At 41.1% G+C, this 15107-nt stretch overlaps 1 protein-coding gene across 13 annotated transcripts in view; it reads right to left on the minus strand.

Annotated features, from left to right (window-relative positions):
• Positions 1–227: 227 nt before the first annotated feature.
• The window catches only part of COMMD1 (copper metabolism domain containing 1), a 241566-nt gene continuing 226686 nt past the window's right edge, over positions 228–15107 (minus strand). For all 13 annotated transcript variants that reach the window (XM_045369216.2, XM_074011691.1, XM_005575774.4 and 10 more), the window contains one exon: positions 228–453. In XM_045369216.2, coding sequence (XP_045225151.1) covers positions 343–453 — 111 coding nt within the window. In that variant the 3' untranslated portion in view covers positions 228–342. The remainder of the gene's footprint in view (positions 454–15107) is intronic.

The raw sequence follows: 15107 nt of genomic DNA on the forward strand, positions 1-15107 counted from the left end.
GTCCAGGAGCTTGAGGCTGCAGTGAGCCATGACTGCACCACTGCACTCCAGCCTGGGTGACAGAGCAAGACTCTGAATTTAACAATAACAACAAAAAGTGAATGCTTTTACAAATACCCCTTATAACATTTATGCACACTGAAGAGTGAGAACCTCTGCACTGGAACAACTGTAAGAGTAAATGAAAGCTAGAAAAAAAGAAATTTCAGCAAGCAGAGGCGGGAAGATTGAATGCGAGGATTTAATACCAATGCAGGCACAAGAATTTTTTTAAAAAAGGTCAGCGGGGAGGGATCATGAACACCTTGGTTTCAACAACTCCAACTCCTTCATACGTCATCTTCAGTTAGGCTGGCTGATCAGTGTGCTGATACTTTCTTCTACCTCTGACAGTGTCTTCAGAATTTGGTTGACTTTGACCTCATCAAATTCCAAACACAGAAATTCAGATTCCTGGAAAACATAAAAGGATATTTTAGAGGGAAACCACAAGATAGCCAAGGCCATCTGGCATGACCAAACTCAAAATACCCAGGGTCCCAAACCAGCAAGCCCAGCTCAGACCTTAATATCGAAGTGATATTTTACCCAGCAAAGCATATCCACATAATGCTCTAAATAAAAGTGCTTTTATGATGGTGTTTCGTATTAATAAATAAGTGGCGTACAAATATCAGATGTTCTCACTAGGAGACATATGAGAAGCTCTTCCTCTTTGTCATCTCATTTGATCCTCTAATAATTTTTAAGGTAAGAACTTGAGTAGTTTTAAAAATTAGGACCCTGAGGCACAAAGAGGTTAACCTGTACCAAAAATAAATGCCATAAAAAGGCAGAATCAGATGGTGAACTCTCAGCTCTGGATGACTCCGAAGTCTTTACTGTCTCCACAGCACTTTGGGTTACAAAAATGAAGAGAATTTTGACTGACTCTGATGGACTCTGAGTTAGTCTGGGAAGTGAGCTAACTTGGATTTAGTGGTTATGCTGGAAATTGTGACAAGTTGCTTGGGAAACATGAGCCAGATAACTGAGAGATAACCAGATCTTGAACTAGCAACAAACATTTCTGGGGCCCTTCCACTTGCTGCAAGCCAACCCTCCTCACAGCTCCCTTAAATACATTCCCTCTGTGAGGCTTCGTCGGTCAATCTGATGAAGTTAGGTAGATGGTAGATACCAAGAAATAAGATTTTGTTTTTCCCCTCTGTTATTTTCCCCCTCCATACTGGAGTGCAGTGGCATGACCATAGCTCACTGTAGCCTCAAACTCCTGGGCTAAAGCGATCCTCCCACCTCAGCCTCCTGAGTAGCTAGGACTACAGGTATGCACAACCACACCCAGCTAATTAAAAAAAAATTTTTTTTTTTTTGTAGAGATGGTGGAGGGGCAGGGCTCAGTATGTTGCCCAGTCGTAAGATCTCTGAGTTATGGTAGCAGGAATTTCATGTACACTGGACAAATTCTACATCTGCATTATCTTGAGAGACAAGGATATATTTTATGTATCTAAGAGCAACTACATTCAAAATCCTTAAGAACAATAATCAAGTAATTTTAGAGCAGTATGAATCCTTACAGAGCATATAATCCAATTGCCTTGTTTTCTAGATAATTAAATTAAGCCCCAGGCATGTTAAATGATGTGGCTAATTAATGTACCTCTGTTGATGACAGTCACCAAGTCAGTGTTCTTTTCTCTGTATTTTCCTCTCTAACTACTGAAAAGTATCAGAATATACCAGCCCCAACTATGCCACTCTGGCATATAGGTAATTTTGCACTGAAGGCAATCGAGACTTAACAGATGGAAAAAGAAATCTTGGAGTTTCCCTTATCTGGCCAAGAGCAGAAACTTCTAAAAAATGAGAACTGCCAGGCCAGGCATGGTGGCTCATGCCCGTAATCCCAGCACTTTGGGAGGCTGTGGCAGGAGGATCACTTGAAGCCAGGAGTTCAATACCAGCCTGGGCAATAATAATGAAACCCTATCTCTAAAAATAAAAAATAAAATAAAATAAAGTCTGACATGGTGGTGTGCACCTGTAGTCCTAGCTACTTGGGAGGCTGAGGCTGGAGGATTGCTTGAACCCAAGAGGTGGAGTGAGCCTAGCAACCTGGGTGAGACCTTATCTCAAAAAAAAAAAAAAAAAAAAAGAGTGAGAACTGCCATAAATCCCTCTCTGGGGAAGTTTTACGGGCATGAAAAAGATGGAAAGCTGACACCATGATGAGTCTGCACAAACCTTAGTAAAATAACTCTTTATCTACCATTAGACTCACCATATATTTAATTCCCATAATTTACCACCTTTAGAAGACCAAACCCTTTTTCCTTTGTCTAGTCACAGTCACTTCTCTCCACAATTTATCTTCCTTTGTTAAAATGGTATGCAAGCTTTCAAGTCTAACTGCCTCTTTGGGTTTTCTTTTTTTTTTTTTTTTTTTCTGTTAAGCTTGTATGCATACAAAATTAAAAATACTGACATCAGTAAAATTTGTAATTTTTTTTTCTCCTGTGAAACTTTTGTCAGTTTAATTTGCAGGCCTTATACACGAACCTAAGAAGGCAGCGAAAAAGTTTTTCCTCCCCTACAATACTATGGCATTTCCTACCCCCATCTCCAAAGTGATGGGGGTAGGAAAGGAAGGCCAACAAGCTTCTTCAGAAGGAGGGTGTCACTTTGCCATCAGCTAGAATAATATTCAGGAGTCGATTTTGCTGTTGCTAAGCTGCTAAGCTGAGTCTACACGGATGGCAGTGAATATCCCCCAGGGAGAAGTAAGTACAAAGGGAAAGAAGGGGCCTCTCGGATGAAAGGCTTCCAACGAGAGGGAAGGCAGCTCTCCTTGCCTACAGGAGTCCTGTCCTCAAACATGTATTTGGATAGGAGAGAAGTGCAGTCTCATATGTGAGCTTAGAAACTTTGACAAGTTTTCATTTGGTCCAAAGCAAAAACCAAGTTTAAACAAAGAAAGAATACTGATAAGTGTTCAAGCTGTAGGAGGGGTTATCTCCTTTGGGAAAGAAAAGCAAATTTATGACAAATTAGGCAGTTCAGTTGGCAAAATTCAGAACAGGTCTCAGATGTGAAAGCCTGTTCTTCTTTCATTTTCACTGAGGCCTTTAGTTTGACTTTAAAACAATATTTTTTTTTTTTTTTTTTTTTTGAGACAGAGTCTTCCTCCATCACCCAGGTTGGAATACAGTGGCCCGATCTGCAACCTCTGTCTCCCAGGTTCGAGCGATTCTCCTGCCTCAGCCTCCTGAGTGGCTGGGATTACAGGCGTGCACTACCACGCCTGGCTAATTTTTGTATTTTTTTTTTTCAGTAGAGACAGGGTGTCGTCATGTTAGCCAGGCTGGTCTCGAACTCCTGACCTCAAGTGATCCGCCTGCCTCGGCCTTCCAAAGAGCTGGGATTACAGGCGTTAGCCACTGCATCTGGCCTAAAACAATTTTTTAAACATCTGGCCTTGGACACAATAGTCTAGAAATTAGTGATTACCAGTAACTAACATATATATTAAGGACATTGATAAAAAAGATGATGTAGCTTATATTTCACCTCAGTGAAAGTAAGTTACAGTAATAAATCACCTGGTTTTCTATTTATAGGCAAAGAGATTACCAGGAACAATATTCATAGAGATAGGAGCAACTGAGTAAAGCTTGTTTATAAATAGCCAGGATCTTTTCTGACTAAGGGATTATTAGTTTGTTGTAGGTTTCAGGACTCATTTGTGATTGGACCTCTATGTATGAATGAAGCTCAGTTTATTTTTGAGGAATGCCAAATACTAGAGAGAAAGAGTGGGCTAAATAAAGAAGTCTAAAGTTAAATAGATGTATTTTCCATCCCAATCTTCACCTTTCTCCCCTTGAAATAATAACACATTAACAGCCTTCAAAAGCGACACATAAACATACATGACACTTGAAATTGTTTACTTAAAACTGTATTACCAAGGCCTACTTTCATCTAGTTATGCTATCAAAATATCTTATAAGGAATTCAAGAGCCTTTAAACTGGGGCTTAACATGTAGACATTTCTTCACATTTTGCATTTGGCTGCAGTACCCTATGGAAAATACATCTGATGCACTTGAAAATATATTTAGAGGCCGGACGCGGTGGCTCACGCTTGTAATCCCAGCACTTTGGGAAGCCGAGGCGGGTGGATCAGGAGATCAGGAGTTCGAGACTAGCCTGAACAACATGGTGAAACCCCGTCTTTACTAAAAGTACAAAAATTAGCCAGGCGTGGTGGTGGGTGCCTGTAATCCTAGCTACTCAGGAGGCTGAGGCAGGAGAATTGCTTGAACCCAGGAGGCCTCTGTTCATTTGCAGTGAACCGAGATCGTGCCATTGCACTCCAGCCTGGGCGACAGAGTAAGACTCAGTCTCAAAAAAATATATATATATACACACACACACACACACACACACACACACATATATATGTGTGTATATATCTTTACAAATGCAGATGTGGGCTAGGGGTGGTGGCTCATGCCTGTAATCCCAACACTTTGGGAGGCTGAGGCAGGTGAATTGCTTGAGCCAGGAGTTTCAGACCAGCCTGGGCAACATGGTGAAACCCCATCTCTACAAAAAGTATAAAAATAAGCTGGGCATGGTGGGCATGTGCCTGTAGTCCCAACTACTTAGGAGGCTGAGGTAGGAGGATCGCTTGAGCCCAGAAGGTCAAGGCTGCAGTGAGCCGAGATCATGCCACTGGACTCCAGCCTTGGCAACAGAGTAAGACCCCATCTCAAGAAAGAAAGGGAAAGGGAAAGGGAAAGGGAAAGGGAAAGGGAAAAGGAAAGGCAAAGGCAAAGGCAAAGGCAAAGGCAAAGGAAAGGAAAGAAAAGAAAAGAAAAGGAAAAGAAAAGAAAAGAAAAGAAAAGAAAAGAAAAGAAAAGAAAAGAAAAGAAAAGAAAAGAAAAAAAATGATGCCTATCAAGCCAGAGGCAGAAGGTACAAGAGCAATCCGAAACACTTGTTACTTTTTTCATAGTCATCTTGGGCTTAAATGGTGATAAAAATAAGAGATGATTCAACTAAAATTCCTGTATTTAAGTATCTGAATCAAGAATCAAACTTGTTTCTTTTCAGTAAAGGATGCAGTATGGAGTAGAGTCAGAATGTGGTTAGCAGATAAGCAAGCACATCATTATCAAGAACATGTACTTTGTGATCCTGGGGAGTACAGCAGTATATTAAACTCAACAGTTTAAATAGCCATTCCAAATTACAATGGAAAGCAAAGGCAAAATATTCAAATTTTTGTCTCTCCAAGTGGAAATTTTAAAAAGTCACAAAATCCTATGACAAAACCCTTGAGAGGATTCTCTCTCCAAACCAACAAAAAAACCAAGCCAGCTCTAACACTTCCTGAGAAGGCCATCTCACATATTCCTAAGCAACTCCTTCCCTGATAACCACTCAACACTCCTCAGGGAACTCTTACTGGTCAAGCCTAAATCTTTAATGCTTTAGTTTAAACTCACTTGCTAGCAAGGTTAGAGAGTAGAATTGATTATTAGTCTACAGAATAACTGAAGGCTGTTAGTAAGCAAATGTTTGGTTTTATCCATCTACACACCATAACCTCTTTGTGTATAATTGTCCATTTTAAAAACTTCCTTATCTAGGTCCTGAGCAACTCTTCTGCAAAACAATACTACAGTGACAAAATGCTTAAAACAGAAAATAAAAGACATCACATATTAAATACTTAAATAGAACCATTTAGAACAAATTCAACATAAAATAAAACAACAGTCCTATATTTTCTGCAGTAATACTATTTTCCATGCAAAATTTTCACAAAGCTTTATCCCCTAATTTATGGATCATATTTAGGATTATAATATAACATTGGCAATGTTGGCTCTAATGTCTTGTGTTTTCTTTCAAAAATGATAAAAGTTGGGGGTAAAAGTTGGGGGATGGAGGGTGAGAGTGGGAAAGGATGCCTTAGAATTTCACTAACCAATATTGATTCAAAAAGGCCACATAAGTGTGCACCTGTAATCCCAGCTACTTGGGAGGCTGACACAGGAGAATCGCTTGAACCTGGGAGAGGGAGGTTGCAGTGAGCCGAGATTGCGCCAATGCACTCCAGCCTGGGCGACAGAATGAGACTCGATCTCAAAAAAAAAAAAAAAAAAAAAAAAAAACAAACAAAAAAAAACACATAAAGCTGGCTATGTTTCATAAAGCTTATTACCCCAGATTTTTCTTTTAATTTCATTTGTTGACATAAAGGGACTCTTTACTGAGCACAAACTTTGGCCATAAAGTCTATCCTCTGTTTGGACTGTCCTTCCATATGCTTAAAATAACCCTTTGACCCACAACTCTGCAACTGTCTTCTGTGTTTAACCACAGCGGAAGGAGGGGACAGAAAGAGGAAGAGGGAGAGCAAGCACTCAAGAAAGAACACATATGGCAGACATTAAAATTGGCAATGGCTCCTTGAAGGGCAATTATATAATAAATAAGAAACCCAGTAGCACTGAACATTGCCTGCCAGAGAAGTTCAAAACATCTTCATAAGTAAACCTGTGTTCACCACTCATTCCCACACTTCTGTGGCTTTCTCACAACTATCATTGATACTGCTCCTTTACTTCAAGAGACATTGAATCCCAGAAATAGCTTCTCTGTAGCAAAAGATCATCCAACTTCCTTCCTAAGGAACCACTGGCCCCAATTAAAATTTCTTTTTTTTTTTTTTTTTTTTTTTTGAGACGGAGTCTCACTCTGTCGCCCAGGCTGGAGTGCGGTGGCCGGATCTCAGCTCACTGCAAGCTCCACCTCCCGGGTTTACGCCATTCTCCCGCCTCAGCCTCCCGAGTAGCTGGGACTACAGGCGCCCGCCACCTCGCCCGGCTAGTTTTTTTTGTATTTTTTAGTAGAGATGGGGTTTCACCATGTTAGCCAGGATGGTCTCGATCTCCTGACCTTGTGATCCGCCCGTCTCGGCCTCCCAAAGTGCTGGGATTACAGGCTTGAGCCACCGCGCCCGGCCCTAAAATTTCATATTTTCCTGAAAACTGTGCTGATTTATTCTCCATTTGTCCTTTCATATTCATTATCTTCCCATCTCTGTCTTATTCCATGTCCTGTGAGGCTGTTCTCAAAAAATTGTGTCACCCCTTACAGTTGGGTTCAGGCAAGAGGAGAGAGAGGTTATTATATTAATTCCTCTGGTATTTCCAATATTTTCTATGTAGGGTATCGTTTCTTCATTTCCTATTTTATTTACTGGTCTCAATCACTATTTCTTCTGGTTCACAAAGCCAACAGTACACACATAAAGCTAAGTCTCTTTAGACTGCTGAAACATAGAATCACCAAGTACAAACTCCAAGGTTGAGCACAGCAAGGATTGTCATCATGCCTAGGTTGGTAAGAAGGTTGCCCTCCAAGTATTAAATAATAGGACAAGCTAGAACCAATATTTGATTTTTTCTATTATCATTTGATACTGAAATTTTTTTTTTTTTTTTTTTTAGTTGGAGTCTTGCTGTCACCCAGGCTGGAGTGCAGTGGCGTGATCTCGGCTCACTACATCCTCTGCCTCCCAGGTTCAAGCGATTCTCCTGCCTCAGCGTCCCAAGTAGCTGGGACTACAGGTGCGTGCCACCATGCCCAGCTAATTTTTTGTATTTTTAGTAAAGATGGGGTTTCACCATGTAGGCCAGGATGGTCTTGATTGTGATCCACCTGCCTCAGTCTCCCAAAGTGCTGGGATTACAGGCGTGAGCCACTGTGCCCAGCCTTGAAATATCTAATATGGTAGCACTTTGATATCTGAAGAATGAAAGGAAGGAAAGGAGGGAGGGAGGGAGGCAGGCAGAAGAGTAGGAGAAGGAGGAGGAGAACAACAACATCAACAACTAAGATGAGATTTCATTAAGAATTTGCTCTTTGGTTTAATTCAATCCTGCTTGTCAATTTTTACTTTCGTTTCAATTGCTTTCGGTGATTTCGTCATGAAATCTTTGCCTGTGACCATGTCCTGAATGGTAATGCCTAGATTTTCTTCTAGAGTTTTTATAGTTTTGGGTTTTACAGTCTTTAAACCATCTTGAGAATTTTTTTTTTTTCTTTTTTTTAGACAGAGTCTCACACTGTCACTCAGCCTGGTGTGAAGTGGCACCATCTCAGCTCACAGCAACCTCTGCCTGCTGTGTTCAAGCAATTATCATGCCTTAGCCTCCCAAGTAGTTGGGACTACAAGGTGCATGTCACCATGCCTGGCTAAGTTTTGTACTTCTAGTAGAGATGGGGTTTCACCATTTTGGCCAGGCTAGTCTCGAATTTCTGATCTCAAGTGATCTGCCTCCCTCAGCTTCCCAAAGTGCTGGGATTACAGGCATGAACCAACATGCCCAGCCTCATCTTTTTTTTTTTTTTTTTTTTGAGATGGAGTCTCACTCTGTCTCCCAGGCTGGAGTGCAGTGGCACAATCTTGGCTCACTGCAACCTCTGTCTCCCGGGTTCAAGCAATTCTCCTTCCTCAGCCTCCTGAGTAGCTGGGACTACAGGCATGTGCCACCACACCTGGCTAATTTTTTTTGTATTTTTAGTAGAGATGGGATTTCACCATGTTGGTCAGGCTGGTCTCAAACTCCTGACCTCAAATGATCTGCCTGCCTCGGCCTCCCAAAGTGTTGGGATTACAGGCGTGAGCCACTACACCTGGCCCCCTGGCCTCATCTTGAGTTAGTTTTTATATAAGGCATAAGGAAGGGGTACAGTTTCAATTTTCTGCATATGGCTAGTCAGTTCTCCCAGCACCATTTATTAAATATGGAATCCTTACCCCATTGCTTGTTTTTGTCAGGTCTGTTGAAAATCAGATGGTTGTGGATGTGCAGTCTTATTTCTGGGTTCTCTATTCTGTTCCATTCATCTATGTGTCTTTTCTTGTGCCAGTACCATGCTGTTTTGATTATTGTAGCCTTGTAGTATAGTTTGAAATCTGGTAGCATGATGCCTTCAGCTTTATTCTTTTTGCTTAAGATTGTACTGGTTATACAAACTCTTTTTTGGTTCCATATGAATTTTAAAATATTTTCTTCTAATTCTGTGAAGAATGTCAATAGTAGTTTAACAGCAATAGTATTGAATCTATAAATTACTTTGGGCAGTATGGCTGTTTTCATGATATTGATTCTTCCTATCCATGAGCATGGAATGTTTTTGCATTTGTTTGTGTCCTCTCTGATTTCCTTGAGCAGTGGTCTGCAGTTCTTCTTGAAGAGGTCCTTCACTTCCCTTGTTAGCTGTACTCGTAGGTATTTTATTCTCTTTGTAGCAATTGTGAATGGGAGTTCATTCTTTTTTTCTTTTTTTTTTTTTTTTTTGAGACGGAGTCTGGCTCTGTCACCCAGGCTGGAGTGCAGTGGCTGGATCTCAGCTCATTGCAAGCTCCGCCTCCCGGGTTTGCGCCATTCTCCTGCCTCAGCCTCCCGAGTAGCTGGGACTACAGGTGCCCGCCACCTCGCCCAGCTATTTTTTTGTATTTTTTAGTAGAGACGGGGTTTCACTATGTTAGCCAGGATGGTCTCGATCTCCTGACCTCGTGATCCGCCCGTCTCGGCCTCCCAAAGTGCTGGGATTACAGGCTTGAGCCACCGCGCCCGGCCGGGAGTTCATTCTTGACTTAGCTCTCTGCTTGCCTGTTGTTGGTGTACAGGAATGCTTGTGACTTCTGCACACTGATTTTGTATCCTAAGACTTTGCTGAAGTTGCTTCAGCTTAAGCTTTTGGGTTGAGACCATAGGGTTTTCTAAATATAGGATCATGTCATCTGCAAACAAAGATAATTTGACTTCCTCTCTTCCTATTTGAATACTCTTTATTTCTTTCTCTTTCCTGATTGCCCTGGCCAGAACTTCCAATACTATGTCGAATAGGAATGGTGAGTGAGGGCATCCTTGTCTTATGCTGGTTTTCAAGGGGAATGCTTCCAGCTTTTGCCCATTCAGTATGATATTGGCTGTGGGTTTGTCATAAATGGCTCTCATAAATGAAACTATCATCAGAGCAAACAGGCAACCTACAGAGTTGGAGAAAATTTTTGCCATCTATCCATCTGACAAAGGCCTAATATCTAGAATCTACAAGGAACTTAACTTTACAATAAAAAAAAAAACCATTAAAAAGTGGGCAAAGGACATGAACAGACACTTCTCAAAAGAAGACATTCATGTAGCCAGCAAACATGAAAAAAAGCTCAACATCACTGATCATTAGAGAAGTGCAAATCAAAACCACAATGAGATACCATCTCATGCCAGTCAGCATGGCGATTATTAAAAAGTCAAGAAACAACAGATGCTAGCAAGGTTGTGGAGAAATAGGAATGCTTTTACACTGTTGGTGGGAATGCAAAATTAGTCCAACCATTGTGGAATGTGGTGTGGCGATTCATCAAAGATCTAGAACCAGAAATACCATTTGACCCAGCAATCCCATTACTGGGTATATACCCAAAGGAATATAAATAATTCTATTACAAAGATACATGTATGTATATGTTCACTGCAGCACTATTCACAATAGCAAAGACATGGAATCAACCCAAATGCCCATCAATGATAGGCTGGATAAAGAAAATGTGGTACATACACACCATGGAATACTATGTAGCAATAAAAAGAAACAAGATAATGTCCTTTGCAGGGGACACAGATGGAGCTCAAAGCCATTATCTTCAGCAAACTAATGCAGGAACAGAAAATGAAGCCATTTTCCTTAGCAAACTAATCCAAGAACAGAAAACCAAACACCGCATGTTCTCACTTATAAGTGGGAGCTGAACGTGGACACCGGGAGGGAACAACACACACTGGGGCCTGTCAGGGGTGAGGTGGGAGGAGGGAGAGCATTAGGAAAAATAGCTAATGCATGCTGGGCTTAATATGTAGGTGATGGGTTGATAGGTGCAGCAAACAACCATGGCACACGTTTACCTATGTAACAAACCTGCACATCCTGCACATGTACCCCAGAACTTAAAATAAAAATTTAAAAAAAGAGAGAATTTGCATCAAAAGTCCTGGATAGCTGAAACATGGCCTTGTTGCTATAACTTGTTCTTATACAATGGATAGCTTATGCTGTATCTTAAAACAATACTTAACAAAAAGAAAATGTGTGACATAATATTTTTTCTTTGGCCTTTGACAAAGTTTCTTTTAACCAATAAATATTACTACCAATGGTCCTTATTCAGGCCATTTTTATCTAGATGCATTCTCATTTCAAACACAACAGCCAATAAGTCCCACATCTACTATGTTCAGAGCGCATGCTAACAAAAGAGAAAAAAATCATACTGCAAATCACAATGCAAGTCATCCTACTGAGGCTGAAAAAGGACTGACATCAGTCAGTCTAGGACTGCAACTTAATTACTGAGCAATTAAATTAAAATAACTCACCCCCAAACTCAATAGATACCCACATCATGTTGAGAGCCATGTGGGACTAAGATAGAGTCTGCAGGAAGTAACAGAATTTACTCTAATAAATGAACAGAGCAGTGCCTCAGCACCTACCAGGTGCTTTCAGAGCCACAGAATCTTCTGGAGGAAGTGTTTATCCGTATTCTCACAATCTCCCAGAAAAGGGCTAAGTATTACAGTATTAGTGTAATACAAAAACATTAATCATCACTGGACAATTACTGATTTTTCTGGAGATGTCATACAGGCATTTCAAAGGATTTTTGTGAGGACAGCTGATGACAGTGTTAGAATACTTAAAAACTAAAAAGCCTGCATTCCCATAAATTCTTTTATTCAAAAATAAACTTTACAAGAAACATGAACTTTCAAATGGCTTACTAGAAACTCAAGGAAGAGACATTTGGTATCTAGGAAATTTCAGATCTATCACTGATGAAAGTTACTGCTAAACAAATCTAAATGATCAGCTTTCCAAGGGACACACACAGGTTTAATATAAAATGGCAAAACTGGGAGGCCAAGGCAGGTGGATTGCTTGAGGCCAGGAGTTTGAGACCAGCCTGGGCCACATGGTAAAACCCCATCTCCACTAAAAATACAAAAATTAGCTGGGCTTGGTGGCACAAACCTGTAATCCCAGCTACTCATGTGGATGAAGCACGAGAATCACTTGAACCCAGGAGGCGGAGGTTGCAGTGAGCTGAGATGGTGCCACTATACTCCAGCCTGGGCAACAGAGTGAGACTCTGTCTCAAAAACAAACAAACAAAAGGCATTTTTAAAATAAAATAACATCAGATCTTAATTATTCAGCAATTAGCCAGGTCCTCTGCTGCTTGTCTTCCCCCTCCTTTGTTGGTCCATCTTTTAGATATTTCCACAAGATGGAAAAACAAAGTGAACTTAAACTGGTTAATCTGACCATATCACAGCAGCTCTGCAAAACATTTTCTGGAAAAGGAGATAGGAGCTATTGGGAGGAACTTGATTGATTGATTGATTGATTGAGATGGAGTCTCGCTCCATTGCTCAGGCTGGAGTGCAGTGGCATGATCTCGGCTCACTGCAACCTCCGCCTCCCAGGCACAAGCAATTCTCCTGCCTCAGCCTCCCAAGTAGCTGGGACTACAGGTGTGTGCCACCATGCCCGGCTAATTTTGTATTTTTAGTAAAGACAGGGTTTGACCATGTTGGCCATGCTGGTCTCAAACTCCTGACCTTGTGATCCGCCTGCCTCAGCCTCCCAAAGTGCTGGGATTACAGGTGTGAGCCACCGTGCCCGGCTGGGAGGAACTTTAACCGTGACTTCACACTACTTTGGAAAATCATACCTTATGGTGCAATTAAGGCAGAAGAATATTTTAATTCCCAAATATTTTCCTTCCTTCGATGACTAGGACTACTGTTAGTAGTCCTTGTCAGCCTAGATTATGTTTTTAAAACATAAGTACTCTCAGGAGAGGTCATTAACACCTTTCTATTACTTAAAAATCAAGAGATTTATTTTATCCCAGGAAGAATGAACCATGAAGTCTGCCTTAAAGCATTAAGAGGGACTGAGGCTAGGGGGTGTAGGACCAAACCCCGCAAAGCACAAGATATAAAATAATCAGGAAAATAACAAAGGCAAATCCCTCTCCTTACTCTATAATTCCTATCAGATACATACACAGATCCATAGGTAAAATATTTTCAGTTACTCAGATTCTCTGATCCATACGCTCCATGCCTGCCTGCCTTCTTTCTTTCTCTCCTTCTCTTCCCTTCCTTTCCTTTCCCCTTTCCTTTCCTTTTCTTTTTTTTTCCTTTTTTTTTTTTTTTTTTTTTTTTTTGACACGTCTCACTTTGTTGCCCAGGCTGTAGTGCAGTGGTACAATCTTGGCTCACTGCACCCTCCGTCTCCTGGGTTCCAGCAATTCTCCTGCCTCAGCCTCCCAAGTAGCTGGTACTACAGGTGTGAGCGACCATGCCCAGATAGTTACTGTATTTTTTAGTAGAGAAGGGGTTTCTCCATATTGGCCAGGCTGGTCTTGAACTCCTGACCTTGTGATCTGCATGCCTCAGCCTCCCAAAGTGCTGGGATTACAGGTGTGAGCCATCGTGCCCGGCCCATGCCTTTCTTTTTTAAAAATATTTTTTTTCTTAAGGGGTCTTGGTATGTTGCCCAGGCTAGTCTTGAATTCTTTGGGTCAAGCAATCCTCCTGGCTTGGCCTCCCGAGTAGCTGGGATTATAGATGCATGCCAACACACCTGGCTTCCATGCCTTTCTAATCACTCAGTTACCAAGGCTGCTAGGCATCAAGAAAACTTAGGGAACCTTACAAAGGGGGCATTAGCAAGATAATCTCAATAAAAACCAAAGTCTGAATTTACACATACACACATATACCCTACTGCTGCTGTGCTTCCATTTTTATCTGCAGGCTCAGGGCCTGTGCGCTAACAAGGCAAGACTCTAAAAACACTATCCATTCAAAGTTGTTTAAATTTCCAAGAAGAGAGAAAGTGGGACTGTGCCAAGAATAGGACCCAGAGGTTCTTCTTTTGGTTTGAGATTTCTTGGTTAGAAAAAAGCTAGAGCCATAATTAAGCTAGATAGATATTCCTGTCCTGCCAATATGTGGTCAAAAGGAACATGTATTTTGGCCCAGGCCACCCTGCCTTGTTTCTGAAAGGGAGAAAATAGTTTTGATCTTGCAAGAATGAGTGGTTCTTGGGTTGGATGAATTATGTACAGCTGAACCAAGAGTAATCACTATTCTTTTTCCCCTAGAGATTTCAAAGCAGTCTGACATACACTCTGTTCCCTGTTATAAGCCAGTGGATAAAAAAAGGTAAAGGTACCACCAATATTTGTTTCACTACTAGACAAACAAAAAAGAAAAAAGAAACCTAGAGATTTTCCCCAATTATGTGAAGCCCAGAATTTCCCACCTCTTTGATTCAACCTGTCACCAGCTAACTCCTGACTCACATCTGACTCCTGAGTTTTGCTACTTTCAAACCCAATTGGTATACATTTAACAGGGTAGAATGGGAACTAATTAGAAATACCTGATTCCGTATTGATTTACATAAGCATCAGGACTTAAGCATTTACAAAGGGATTTTAGAAACATCCAACAAAATAAAACAAAATGTAGCCAAGTTATACAAATACTAAAAGTTAAATACAATTAAATAACTGGCTAATTTCTCATGCATTAAAGGGCTGTAAAAAATTAAATATGGCCAGGTGTGGTGGCTCATGCCTATATTTCCTAGCACTTTGGGAGGCCTATGCAGGCAGATCACTTGAGCCCAGGAGTTTGAGACCAGCCTGGGCAACATGGCAACCCCATCTCTACAAAAAATACAAAAAAATTAGCTGGGCATGGTGGTGGGTACCTGAAGTCCTAGCCAATCAGGAGGCTGAGGTGGGAGGATCACCTGAGCCCAGGAGATCGAGGCAGCAGTAAGCTGTGATTGTGCCACTGCACTCCAACCTGGGTGACAGAGTGAGATCCCGTCTCAAAATAAATAAATAAACAAATGGCTAATTTCTATGTTTTTTCTTTTTTTTTTTTTGAGATGAAGTCTCACTCCTGTTGCCCAGGCTGGAGTGCAGTGG

This window comes from Macaca fascicularis, chromosome 13 (assembly GCF_037993035.2).
Source record: "Macaca fascicularis isolate 582-1 chromosome 13, T2T-MFA8v1.1".
Lineage (NCBI taxonomy): Eukaryota > Metazoa > Chordata > Mammalia > Primates > Cercopithecidae > Macaca > Macaca fascicularis.